The sequence below is a fragment of the Cynoglossus semilaevis genome, chromosome 8 (assembly GCF_000523025.1).
Source record: "Cynoglossus semilaevis isolate Cse_v1.0 chromosome 8, Cse_v1.0, whole genome shotgun sequence".
Taxonomy (NCBI): Eukaryota; Metazoa; Chordata; class Actinopteri; order Pleuronectiformes; family Cynoglossidae; genus Cynoglossus; species Cynoglossus semilaevis.
This window is the reverse complement of record NC_024314.1, coordinates 21,406,810-21,419,310: the sequence shown is the minus strand read 5'-3', so window position 1 is coordinate 21,419,310 and position 12,501 is coordinate 21,406,810. Positions and strand designations below refer to the sequence as shown.

At 37.1% G+C, this 12,501-nt stretch overlaps 2 protein-coding genes across 6 annotated transcripts in view; one reads left to right on the top strand and one right to left on the bottom strand.

The window, feature by feature from the left end:
- Positions 1–5,733, top strand: part of LOC103382774 (transmembrane and TPR repeat-containing protein 2) — a 54,865-nt gene extending 49,132 nt beyond the window's left edge. Inside the window, exons 10-11 of the mRNA XM_025057139.1 lie at positions 984–1,043; positions 4,516–5,733. Of these exons, the coding sequence (XP_024912907.1) occupies positions 984–1,043; positions 4,516–4,710 (255 nt within the window). The 3' untranslated portion in view covers positions 4,711–5,733. The remainder of the gene's footprint in view (positions 1–983; positions 1,044–4,515) is intronic.
- Positions 5,734–7,689: 1,956 nt separating this feature from the next.
- On the bottom strand, positions 7,690–11,530 carry parp11 (poly(ADP-ribose) polymerase family member 11). Of its 5 annotated transcripts, XM_008315658.3 has the most exons (8): positions 11,339–11,528; positions 11,052–11,179; positions 10,129–10,249; positions 9,970–10,045; positions 9,661–9,733; positions 9,440–9,567; positions 9,126–9,277; positions 8,725–9,041 (listed from the first exon to the last, which is right to left on the bottom strand). In XM_008315658.3, the coding sequence occupies exons 1-8, from the start codon at positions 11,367–11,369 to the stop codon at positions 8,725–8,727; spliced, it is 1,026 nt and encodes a 341-aa protein (XP_008313880.1). In that variant the 5' UTR covers positions 11,370–11,528. The 5 variants fall into 5 exon arrangements, with proteins under 5 accessions (XP_024913261.1, XP_024913260.1, XP_024913263.1 ...); XM_025057493.1 differs by having other exon boundaries at positions 7,690–9,277; positions 11,052–11,164; positions 11,339–11,530; XM_025057492.1 differs by having other exon boundaries at positions 7,690–9,277.
- Positions 11,531–12,501: the final 971 nt, after the last annotated feature.

The window sequence follows — 12,501 nt, the reverse complement described above, 5'->3', positions numbered from 1 at the left end:
CTCTTAAAGTTTGGCCAACACGTGAACACGCGCTTAAGAGTCTTAAAGGGTAACAGAAAACACTGGGCCTTTACTCCCAACAACTGAGAGGAAACACTGCAGTAACGTGCCGTCATTCTTACTCACTCTACATATCTGGGAAAGTCATTACTGCTCACCAGGGTTTTATTATAACAGCAACACCACAGTGGGTTAAAGAAAGGGGGGAGAGCTGGGTTTGACTCAGGTGTTCGTGTGAAAACGTCAGAGTGAATCAGTCTGTTCTGTTATGAAACTGTAATAACATTTTTTCTTTTTACTACTGAGACTATAGGACCTAATCCAAACCAAACCAAGCTTAACATTAATAACAATAAGTCATAACACATCATTTTCATTAGCTGGAATTAAAATAATATATTTAAAATAAAACCGTTTTGGACATTAATAACAATAAGTCATAACACATTATTTTCATTAGCTGGAATTAAAATATATTTAAAATAAAACCGTTTTGTTTTTTTTACATGATTAATTACATTGTTAGCCAAGCTGGAGGTTACACAACTGTAGGATAGAGTTGGACAAAATGAATGGAAATGGGCCACGAGACAACTTAACTTAACTATGTTAAGTTAAAAAAATAGCCAAGTGTTAGGTTGAAATGAGCCAGGTAATATGTCAACCTGCACACATTATTACAGTCTAAAAGCTTAGCTTCCATCAGGCTCAGGTCCATCTTCAAAATTGAGCATTTTTGTATAGCAATTAGCTACTTTACCTGAAGTTAAAACAGCTACAGTAAGACTGTGAGACAGTGTCTCCTATTTTTTTTCTCAGCTTTTAACAATGTCCTGCTAATTTTGCTTTTACTGTACTGCGTTATATTTTAATTTACAAACTATATATCTTTAATATCTTTGTAAAAATCCATAGGGCGGGTCATCAAGTGATGTTTTTTTGTTTCCTTTACTTTGTTTTTGTTGTTCATGTTCTCCAGACAGGCCAGTCGAAACGAGGCAGCGGAGAAACAGTACGAGCGAGCAGCCAGCCTCAGGCCAGATGTAAGTAAGCTGGTGGGCCTGTTAGCACTTCACACACATGGAAATGCACTCAAACACACACATACACACTGTAGTCTGCACTCTAAATTCTCTAAATTTACAGTGTTACTACATATTTACCAAGATTCTGACATTATGTCGTAGGTCTGTTATGTCTGGCCACGGTTCAATTTAATATGGAAGCTGTGCAGAGGTCACGGCTGGAGCCCACACTTCAAACTGCTTAAACAATCAGAAAATCCTCTCCAAAGAGACAACTTCAGTGTTTTGCAGCTTCAACTGTCACCATGGAGTAGGAAACACAGCTTTATGAGACATTTATATAATGGGAGTCAACAGATGCTGCAGAGGAAGTTGGAGGGCTTTTGTGCCGTATTTCATTACTGGTGTTAATCAGTCATGTCTGAGAGTCACAGTAACCTCTGTGTGTAGTTCGACGAGGCTGAGGAGCTGCTTCCTGCACTCATTTGTCATGTTGCTCTGTGAGGTTTAGGTTTTCATCTGCGTGTTCTTCTACGGAGTTATTAATGTTTTACTGTCTCACTCTGTTAGCCAGCGCTGTCTGTCTGCTTCACACCGTAGTTCTGTCAAATGAACTCAAACACCCAAACATATCATGTCCTCCCTCTGGGCTCTGTGCCCAGTGGCTGCAACAAACATCTGGTTCCACCAACTGTTATGCCCCTAGTTTTTTGCAATATATGTAGTGCTGTAGTAGTGACAATATTTTTGAGAAGTTTTTGCCAGTTTAATGACATTAACGTTTCGTCTACAGAGCAGCACTCGTGTCTTTGGTTCTCCTAGGCATGAAAAATATTCAAGCTTTGTGTCTATGTCACCATGACCTTCCCCCAATTTTTTTAATTTAGCTAAGAAGATATGCAAGGACAAATGTTCTCCATTGTCACAATAAATAAATATAAAAATACAGAAATCTCAAAAGAAAAAAAAACCCAGTAAACTAGTGTATAATTTACCAAAAGATAACTCAAATCAGCAACATAAAACAAATGAAAGTTAAAAAAATAGACAAAGGTTTGAAGAATTTAAGAAGTATATATTTTTTAAAAACCACAAGGCTAGCCAGAAATTAGCTCCAAGATACTCGAAACAAAGTAGCATAAATAATTTGCTGAAAACAGCTAGCCAAATACAACTAGAAATTTTACCCAATTTGCTAATCTGAAATAGCCCCAAGTTAGGACAAACCAGAGCTTAGTCAAGCCAAAGCCAAATAAGATGATAAACCAAATAGGAGCCGAGACTAACATAGGAGCTAAGAGACATTCACCTAAATAAGTTTCTGAAAAATAAAAAAATATTTTACCTGGAAACCATGAAGGAAATCTGCATGTACTTCATCACCGTGGTGGTATTGTGTGACCTGAACATGACAAAGGAAGACAAAGAACATGTGACCACACTACTAATACTGTAGTACTGTACAGTTTTCATATTTTAAGACTCCTTATACTGATGTTATATTTATTGTCACAATAAATACTCTTTGATTTATTCAGCTTCAGTTCACTGTTGAGTATAGTTAAAAATTATGGCCTACTACAGTGTAAAACAGCATTAATTTCTTCAACTTCCAGGGCTGGACGTATTCCAAACATGTCCCACTGAGTCCCACAGCTTGTATTTTAATGCTGCAGTGTTTCCACAGGCTGATTGTGGAGGGCGAAGACTCCACAGGGTTAGGAAGAAATGAGCAGTTGTGTTTGTGCAGAAATGCGCGAGGCTGTTGCCAAGCTGCTAACTGTATGTCATGAAGCAAAGAGTCCACAGCCCCCACTCACCCTCTCTACCCTGCTCCACACTGGGAAAACAGCCAAACCTGGGGGGGTGGAGGGAGGGGTGATGTGCTGATGACTTTGAGGATGAGATCTGGCTGCCTTTGTTAGTTATGGTTTGTTGGGAGTCTTGTTTATGACCTGGAGTTTCTCATTTTCTCTCAAACTGGTGCAACTTTCAAGGTTAGAAGATTGTTTTGTACAAGACATTTCATCCAATGCAGGAAAAGTAATTTAAATAAAGAGTAGAACTGATTGTCATTTTTCATTTTTGAGTGAAAATGTTTTACTTTAAAAAGCTTAAAAAGATGTAAACATAACCTAAACATGTTTATAATAGCAAAAATGATGTAGTTGATGTGCACCCTCTGCTGGTATTAATTTGAATTACATAATATTTACTTCCAGAAAAATGTCTGACGGGTCAATTACTAAATTCAACTTTAGTAGGTTAAATATTAAAAGGTTGAAGCTGTTTTTGTTAATTGTTTACATACGTATAAGGTGTAGGATAATGTAAAGCGTACTCTACGCCACATACGTATAAGGTGTAGGATAATGTAACGCGTACTCTACGCCATACTAAAAAACGTAAGATTAATTCAGGCACATTGGTGGTACCAATTGCTTTTTGTAAAACGTAAGATTAATTCAGGCACATTGTTTTTTGTTTTTTTCTTAGTTTCGGTCAATCTAATTTACCGAACACTCTTTTTATCGAACACTTTTTTATGGTTCAAAAAGTGTATCGTTTGCATTTAATTAAAACGAAATTACCGCAAGTGTTTGCATTTAAATAATTAGTTCGCTTTTGTTACATGGTTAATTGTGAAACTAAACTTACATAACGACAAGAATTGAAATACCAAAAACTAACGACAAAAAATACCTGTTGAAGAGCAGCAGTGACTCCAATCAGTGACTCACAGCAGCCGGTGAAGCTGTATGCAAATTAGGAAACACGTCAACAGTTTTTAACTGGAATAAAATGTTAACACAATTTAAGTTATTAATGTTTATGGTAATCAAGTTACAAACAGTTCCCATCACATTTCCGCTTAATATCAACTAAATAAAATTAAACTTTTAATACTTACAAGCTTAGACCAAAGGCGAAGAGCAACTCTGCTCACGTCATTCTACGGTGTTGATTGTGCACCGCCAATTAACGCCCCCCAGCAACAACTAGTGGACTGGAAATTTTGTCAAATGAAAAGAAAAGAAAAGAAATGAAAATAGAAGTAAAAATGTTTGGTCGCCAAAGGACAATTTAGCTGTTTTTGGTTTTGATGCAGAACACTGATACAGAAAACACTGAGTTTATAGACTAATCTTGATCTATGTCTCTGTCTTAACTTGTACATATTGTTTTAATTCATAATCTGCCCAACGACCTAGGTATTTTGTAAATGTATTACGTTATTTTTAAGAAACAAATTCAGCTCATTCTGGTTAAACCTGTGCGTACAATTTGGATTATTTATAGCTATGGTTAAATTGATGTCTTACTTTTAGCCTTTAATAAGTTACTTTTAAGGTTTATGTCTGTAAATTACAGTGTATATCTCCAAGTAATCTCAAAACCACTTAGAAAAACTAAACTAAAGACAACCATAACCCTTAATGTGAACAAAAACAGTAATCCTACAAATTAAACCATTTCTTCCCTCTTCCAGTATCCAGCCGCTCTGATGAACCTCGGTGCCATCCTTCACCTGAATGGAAAACTTTCTGAAGCAGAGGCGAACTACCTACGTGCATTACAGCTTAAACCTGACGATGTCATCACTCAGTCGAACCTGCGGAAGCTGTGGAACATCATGGACAAGCAGGGACTTAGGACTAAGCAGAGGAGAGACGTTTTTAAGTGACAATTGTTGCACTCGTCTGTAAATGATGAAGAAAAGATCTCGAGGACAGAAAACTGGGAAAAAGACGAGTCCCTAGATCATGTGGTCCATGTCTGGAGGTTCTGGTCCACAATGCTTGGTCCGCCATACTTGTGCAGGACGACCTGGGGTTTTGGATCCACTGGGATGTACTGGGAAACAGCATTTCAGCAACGGTGCTGTATGTTGACTCGAACTACTACAACTAACATTGTTTTTGTACAATATTTCATATCCTGATGGTTAAATGTTAAAAAAAGGTCAATTATTTCAAATTCAAGAATGTATTGATTGAGTCAAAGGTTTTAGGAAAAAAAAAAAAAATCTGAATTATTCCCTTCAAAATGAAGCGCTTAATTTAAAAAAGGAGGAATAACAAAACGTATTTATTTTGTTTGCACAGTTTTGAAGATGTCAATAAGGATTGATTCTATTAGGAATACAATGCTAAGGTCAAAGTTGCCACTAAATGTCTTGTAATTGGAGCTAAACCATAGATAAAATCCCCAGCTGTGCCAAAAACCTGGACTGACTACCCATGCCTGCTGTGCCATGATAGAGAAGAGCCTTTGTCACTGTCGTGTCTGTTTTCCTTGTATCAAATGAAGATGTTTCATTCAACTTTAATTTATTATCACTGTTATTTTTTTATGTGAACACCTACAACACTGTGCCGTTTTACTGTTATCATTTCCCAGCCGTTGACACTCCAGGTCCCCACACCCTTCATATCGCCATCTTGTAAATCACATCATTTTTCTAAGTATTGTGTGATGTTTCTCTCTGCTCAGGGACGTCAGGGTTTTGATTTCTGTCGCAGACCGGGTTTGCGACGCAGACGGACGGAGAGAAAGACATTCTTACGATGGTGTTTCTGCAATGGTTGTGACTTTTGGTTAAGTTATAGATAAAGTGTAGCTTGAAATGTGCCGTGTTTTTTAAAGAAAAAAGTGAAACATTTTCCACATTAATAAAAGTGATTTTTGCTCTGAGCTGTGCCAAACATCTAACGTGTGTCTTCAGTTTATTATAAGAAGTCATTTTCTATGAACGGCAATATCTTTAAATGAGGACAGTTGTGATACAAATACATCTGTTATCAGACTTTACAATCACATCACAGCAGCTGCAGCAAAAACATGTTACAATATTAATATAAGCACAACTAAAACCTGGCTGACTGGACATTCCTTCACATAAACACTAAAAACAACTTTCACACATCACCATCAGGACCACAGTAGACAACCGTACACAGTTTTAAAAAAAGCAAATGTACTGCAATGCTACAAAGAGCATACAGTATGTGACTTACTTACAATACCATCTGTTGGATACAGCCCCAGAATGTATGCATACCGCCCTCAGAGCTAATGAAATAATCCAAAGTGTCAACTGAAAACTACAACCCCGACTTTGGAAAACAGTTCTGTCTACACATAACTAACAATATTATACCAATAAAAAAAAGGCCACATACACAAAACCTTCACTGTGGATATAACATGTGTTTTTGTGTGTGTGTGTACGTGTGTGTGCAAAAGTCATTTGGGCGATTAAGGAGGATGAAAAGATGCTAACTAAAGCCCATTTGGAAAAACTGCAACAGTGTGTGGTTAAGGTGGTTTCTTTTATGTGACATATGGTTTTATAAGGTAAATATAATGGAACGCACAGAAACTCCTTCACTGGTGAGATTTTTACTGGACAGTTTTCAGGTCATTTTATAAGGCACAGAAGAGTTTGTCGTCATCAGCATATCAAATTATACCACTTGAATCCAACAGAGAGCTCATACTGAAATGATTAAACTGAACTCTTTAGGTAGTCGGGAACTAAATGTCATATTATATACATAAATAAATAGAAATATTAATAGTTTGAGTTGAAACACCGAAAAAATTAATAAATGAAAGAACCTCAAGAGAAGCAGCATGTGTTTGTAGAAAGCCCACACAATCGTTGTTTACAGTATTGTTGTTTGAATAGTTTACAACCTGCCAGACAAAAAGTTCTACATTCATTCAAAAGATCAACGTGACGCATGTTTAGCAAAATGAAACCATATATTTGACACCAACAGCGACCTCACCAATGCTAAGGAAATAAACGTTTTCTGAGTCAACAGCGACTTCTGCTGGCGGATTTGTTAAAGACACCATTTATTTTTTCCTAATATAAAATTGGTTCGGAAAATAGTTGGTACCGATATAGATTATATTTTTAATGAGTCAGTCTGATGTTAATATAAGTATGTGACTTCCTGTTGGCAAATAATTGGCATTATTTGGAATGTTTGCCAGTGTTTTAACAAATATCCATCCATTTCCTGGTTATTTTCATATGCAATTGGCTACTATGAGGGCATTTTTGATTCTTTTTCTGAAAAATGATTAATATAGTCTGCAATTTTTGACCAAATAGCTTAATATTATCAAATATTTTTTCTATATTTATTTTAATTTAGCTAATGGGAAGAGGGTTTTATATGATAAACGCAGGAATTTTTAATATTCCTTGTTTGTGATCTTAGAAAACTCAAATACACCATAAATCACTAATGTGTTTACTTTAAGGTTTATTGGCTCAAACATGTACATGTTACAGATACACATTAAGCCTCACACATTCCTGCATTCACTCCGACACAGCTGTAGTTACAAACATTCGATTTTCAAATGATGCCAGAACTGTTTAGTAGTATTTTTGGCACGTTGACAGCATATAATTATCATTATTATATATATTTTTAAATTCCAGCTGCTGAAAGTCACACAAAGACACAATCATACATAGAACACAACAAATACAGACAAGAAAACAACATTACACTGTGCTGATATTTTACATTACAGTACTATACACGTGCTAGGTACAATTATTTTGAATTTATACATTTACAAAGGTGCAAAGAGATACAGTTTACCCCCGGGGAGATGCCACGCATTTCAGTCAGTTTACCCCCGGGGAGATGCCACGCACCGAAATGCTGAGGCTTGCACTTTGTTACCAAATCTCATTGGCATCTCTGACATAAATACGTACAGTATTACTGTGGGAGGACGAGTGTGCATGACATCAGGAATTTATGTCACTGTGACACAGTTACAAAAACCTTTCTCAGAAAGGACAGAAAGAACAGACAGATGCCAGGTTAAAAGTAAAGGAGGTAGAAATGTATTTTTTTTTTCTGAATGGAAAACATGCCCTAAATAAAACAAAAAAAAAAATCACGGATGTTGACCACAGTGTTGAAATTAGTAAAATGCAAACAGGATCATGTGCAAAAGAGCTGCTTTAACCTCAGCTAACGTTTGTATGTGGCTGCAGAGGGGACTGGAAAATGCAGTCCGTACAGTGTCTGCGTGTCATCAAAAATAAATTGATGTACAGACACAAACGTGATCAGTATGGTCAAGTCCAGAATTTCTGACTCGACTGCGACTTTGTCAATGATGACACAGACTAAAACTCCAATAATCCTACTGGACTCCACTTGACTGGGGGGACGTGACTCAGTCTTCTCTTCCATTACTTGGAGCGTGACTTGAAACCTTGAGTACTAAAGTAGTCCGGACTCAACTGGTCAACAATTCCAGCTCCACTTGTCATGTGACTTGGAATCTACTTGAAATCAACCATTCTCTGACTAAAGCCGTGACCATGACTTATGCTTTTACATAATCCACAGATTTGTTTTGACTTTCACTTGGACATTTGAGTACTCGACCCAAACTCCTCAAATCTTCCCATTGAAGCCATTGGTATTTAAAGAAACAGTACAGAACACAAATTGGACATAAAATATTCCAAATTGTTCTTGTGAAATTCCACTTTTCTCTAAAGGCACTTCAGATGGCTCTAACTCCAGTTAGGCACTGGATCCAACTACAAAAAAAAAAGCAACAAGGGTACCTTTAATTGCTACTCTTTCATGTTACCCCATTCCCCCACTCTGCATCGTTGATATTGCTGATCCTGGGATTCTACTTGCTGTCAGTAAAACTCGATGAGATACTCAGGATAAATCTGATTGCTGTCAAAAATGACGTAAATCTTTGGATTGGCAATATCGTCCACACAGCTGTCGTAAAAGTTAGTGAAGCTGGCGTCCTTAGAGGGTGGTCTGCAGTACATAGACTGACCTTGTGTGTATTCCCCAACCAGCACTCTGGCCAAAAACATTGTCTTGTAGGGAGGATCGCTGGCAAATATTGGTGGTGCGAGTCCGTGCCTCTGCAGCGTGTTGTTGTGTTTTCCCGTGGTGTGGCAGAACTTACTGGAGTAAATGGCGTCCCGTGCAAAATAGCTTCCTGAGAAGAGAGAAGGAAATGCGAGGGAGGCTGGAACAGTAGTTTTCAACAGCACAAAGCAGCAACAATTGACATGTTTTCTACCTTTTCCATACAGGTCTCCATGGCTTCCCGTCAGCCGCCAGTCAAAGTTGAATGTACATATTGCTTGTATGTTGCTGTGTCCCGTGCCGTGGAACAGCATTCGCTCCTCGATATCCATCATGCGCTTGACTTTTCGCAACTGTGTTTTCTTCCTTAGAGAAGAACCGAGATATGACGCACAACGCACTGCACCACACTGCGGAACTATTGGTTTGCTTTTAACCATTTACCGTGTAGCTAAATTAAACCAAAAATAATAGGCGCTCAAATCTCGACTGCAGATACAATGCACTATGCCCACAATTGTTATATACCTGCAGAAAAATTCCCATAAGTCCATGTTCTGAATTCTCTGGATAGATTTGATTGGATGGTTCATTGTTCGATCATACAGTCTGGCCACTTCTTTAAACTCATACGTGTCTCTTTTAAGCTGGATGAGCTACCAAAGAAAATCAGTAAATGCACAGTGAGAATGTTTGGTTTATACAAGGCATTTTAACGTCTTTTAGTTATTATTATTATTATTTTTTACCTGATAGGGTTCATCTGTGTTGATTCTCTCCCAGTGACAGGGCACAGGTAGAGCTAGATTATCACAGATAAATCTGACAAAATAAGTAAAAGGCAGATTATTAAAGAAAGACAAGGCATTATTTGTGCTATGTCTTATCTCAGACAGGTAAGAGTTTATCTTTAGGAATAATCACAAGGTTTTAATTCATAGACGTTCTGAGCTTTGCAGATGTTTGAAACCTGATCTTTGGTGTCAAAGAGTATCATCTTATTTTCAAAAGACCTTACTCTGTAGTTTCTGGCGTTATGTTGAAAAAAAAAAAATTACCTAAAGCCAGTGGCAGAGTGGAGGGAACGCTTAATTGGCCGCTGCTTTCCGGTAGTGACATTGATCTGTCGCATGACTGGAAAGAAAGTTGTTTAAGATTACAGCAGAGAGGCTCCAGATCTTCTGTGGAAAAAAAATGTAATATTTTCTCCCTCATACCTGAAAAGTCCAGCCTGTATGTGTACTTGGCAGTGCGGAACTCCATCACACCTCTCTGGTTTCTGTTGTAGCACTGCTCAATCTGAGCACAGGTGACAGAACATGCAGCACTGGGGTCAATCTGCCGCAGAAATCACAGAGAAACAGTGGAAAACTGAAAAGATTATTCACTAGTAAGTCCTTAAAAAATAATTTAGATATGCAGTTATTGTCACGGGTATAGAAAGTAGCAGCACAACCAGGCCAGGATTAGTTAAGTGAGTGCAGCTGTATACAGTATATAGGTGGAAGTGGTTGAGCAGTTTGAAGGAAAAAAGGCATGACCTGATGAAAGGAGCCAAGGAGCAGACTGTTACACACTCAGATATTCAACTCTCAGTTTCAGTTTTCTAAAAAACAATGAAACTCACCATAAACCCTCATTAGTATATATAAATTATGCACCTCGTATCAAAAACCAATAGAAACTTGGAATTTTTGGTATTTAGTATTTAATAATGCCAAAAAGTAAATACCCCTTAATTTAATGTAGGCTACTTGTATCCACCAAAAGTACAGACCTTTTGGCTCTGAATACATCTTTAACAATTGATTGCAGGAATAACTAAAGTTTGAGCAAAAATTTCAGATCTGTAAAAAGTTTTAAAGGCATTATTTTTCCACACTGAGATGCTGTTTACCAACCTACCTGCCTCAAAACACCAACACCAAATATAACATGTGGGTGGGAAAACTATATATATATTTAATGTATAATTTCGTTTTATGTTTCAAATGCACTTCCTGCAAATGTGATGCTCTTTTGGTTGATTTTTTGAACAACAAATAAGTTTCCAATCTAAAGGAAGCCATAGACTTTAGCAGTAGGATAGACAGACGACAAGCACTGTGTGATGCTGAAGCTGTCATGTTCTGTGGTCTACCTCGAACATGTGCCACACTCCACATTCAGCCAAGTAGAACCAGCTCCAGTCTGGGTCTGAGGTGTCCATGTCCTCCATTATCTCTGCGGTCTCCTCCTCTGAAGACCTGATGGCTAACATAGCCAAATCTGAAATTAGTGAGCGAAAACACACAATAACTTAAGTACATAAGGAAGCATCATAGACAAGAACTGTAATGTAACGTCGAAGCGGTGTTTAAAGACGCAAAGCTACATATCAGTATGGCTGCCTCCGGAGGGGCATTTTAAACGCTTAATAATTCTTACCAGGGTTCAGCCTTCCTCTAGCTGCCCCCATGTCCTCACAAACACATGATTCATTTAGCCATTAAAAAGTAGAAAACCCGCAATATATGCTCTATGCGGCGGCCAACACCGCATAACATCTTCTCTTTTTCCTCTTCGTTGTTTACTTCCTGGTTCGTCACGACGTCTACAGCGTCAGCGTGGCGTAACATTGTCTGTCTTCTTTCCTGTTGCATTTTGAAACAGTGCTTTATTGCCCTGATTTAGTATCGTCAGATAAACATTGGTGTGACGATTCAGGGTTTAACTTTTTGTAATTGAAAATTTAAATTTAAAGAAAAAAAACCCTTTGATATTTTAATTTAAAAAATGATTCTAAAAAGAGATTGTCTTTAACCTGAATCTTGGCATTTTGAATGAAAACAGAACTCCAAACATGTCACTGTCATTTAAAATACAATTTTTTATGTGTATGTTAAATATATTTTTTAGTTGTAAATATTACTTGTTTGCTTTTTTGCGTTTGTTCGGATAATGTGAATGAGTGCCCATTCTGTGGACTGTTCGAGAACGTTTTTCATGTTTTTTTTACTAAATGTTTTTTACTAAAATCCCAGAACGAATGACCTAAAATGAAACAAAACGAAATGTAATTTGCTGTGTGTTTCACAGTTTGTTTGTTTGTTTGTTTTTACAACAACTGTAGACAAACTGATGTGTTCGAACAAATCAAATCTTCTTTTTCAGGTGGCTGGCAGCGAACTACAATTTGCACATCCCTTAAATTAAATGTATTGATTGTTTCGTGCTTTACGGTTTTTACACCTCCTGTTAATGAATATGAATTATATATATTATATATATATATATATATATATATAATATATATATATATTCTGCTTTTAAATCCCACGAGGAGACTACATTCTGATGTAACTGTGTTTCACAGTTTTACATCAACCGTCAATAAAGTATTTTAAAATCTAAAAAAACTCTCTTATTATTATTATTTTGTTATTATTTATAATAATATTTCAATTTGTGAGATTACAACAAATATTACGGACAACTTTGCGACAGTGAGTCAAAGTTACAAACTTGAAATGTTTTACATAATACTTTCCCGGGGGTAAGAGTATCGTAAAACGCAAGGGAAGAGGCGTAGACTTCGCAAGAAAAGGGGG

What these genes read in the sequence shown, in the direction of transcription:
- parp11 (XM_025057492.1), bottom strand. Translation starts at nt 11,369, where the DNA reads ATGGGGGCAGCTAGAGGAAGGCTGAACCCTG. An exon ending in ATACAGGCTGGACTTTTCAG is followed by an intron (nt 10,046 to 10,128) that starts GTATGAGGGAGA and finishes CTTTCTTTCCAG; the next exon opens with TCATGCGACAGATCAATGTC. An exon ending in CACTCTGCCACTGGCTTTAG is followed by an intron (nt 9,734 to 9,969) that starts GTAATTTTTTTT and finishes TTATTTTGTCAG; the next exon opens with ATTTATCTGTGATAATCTAG.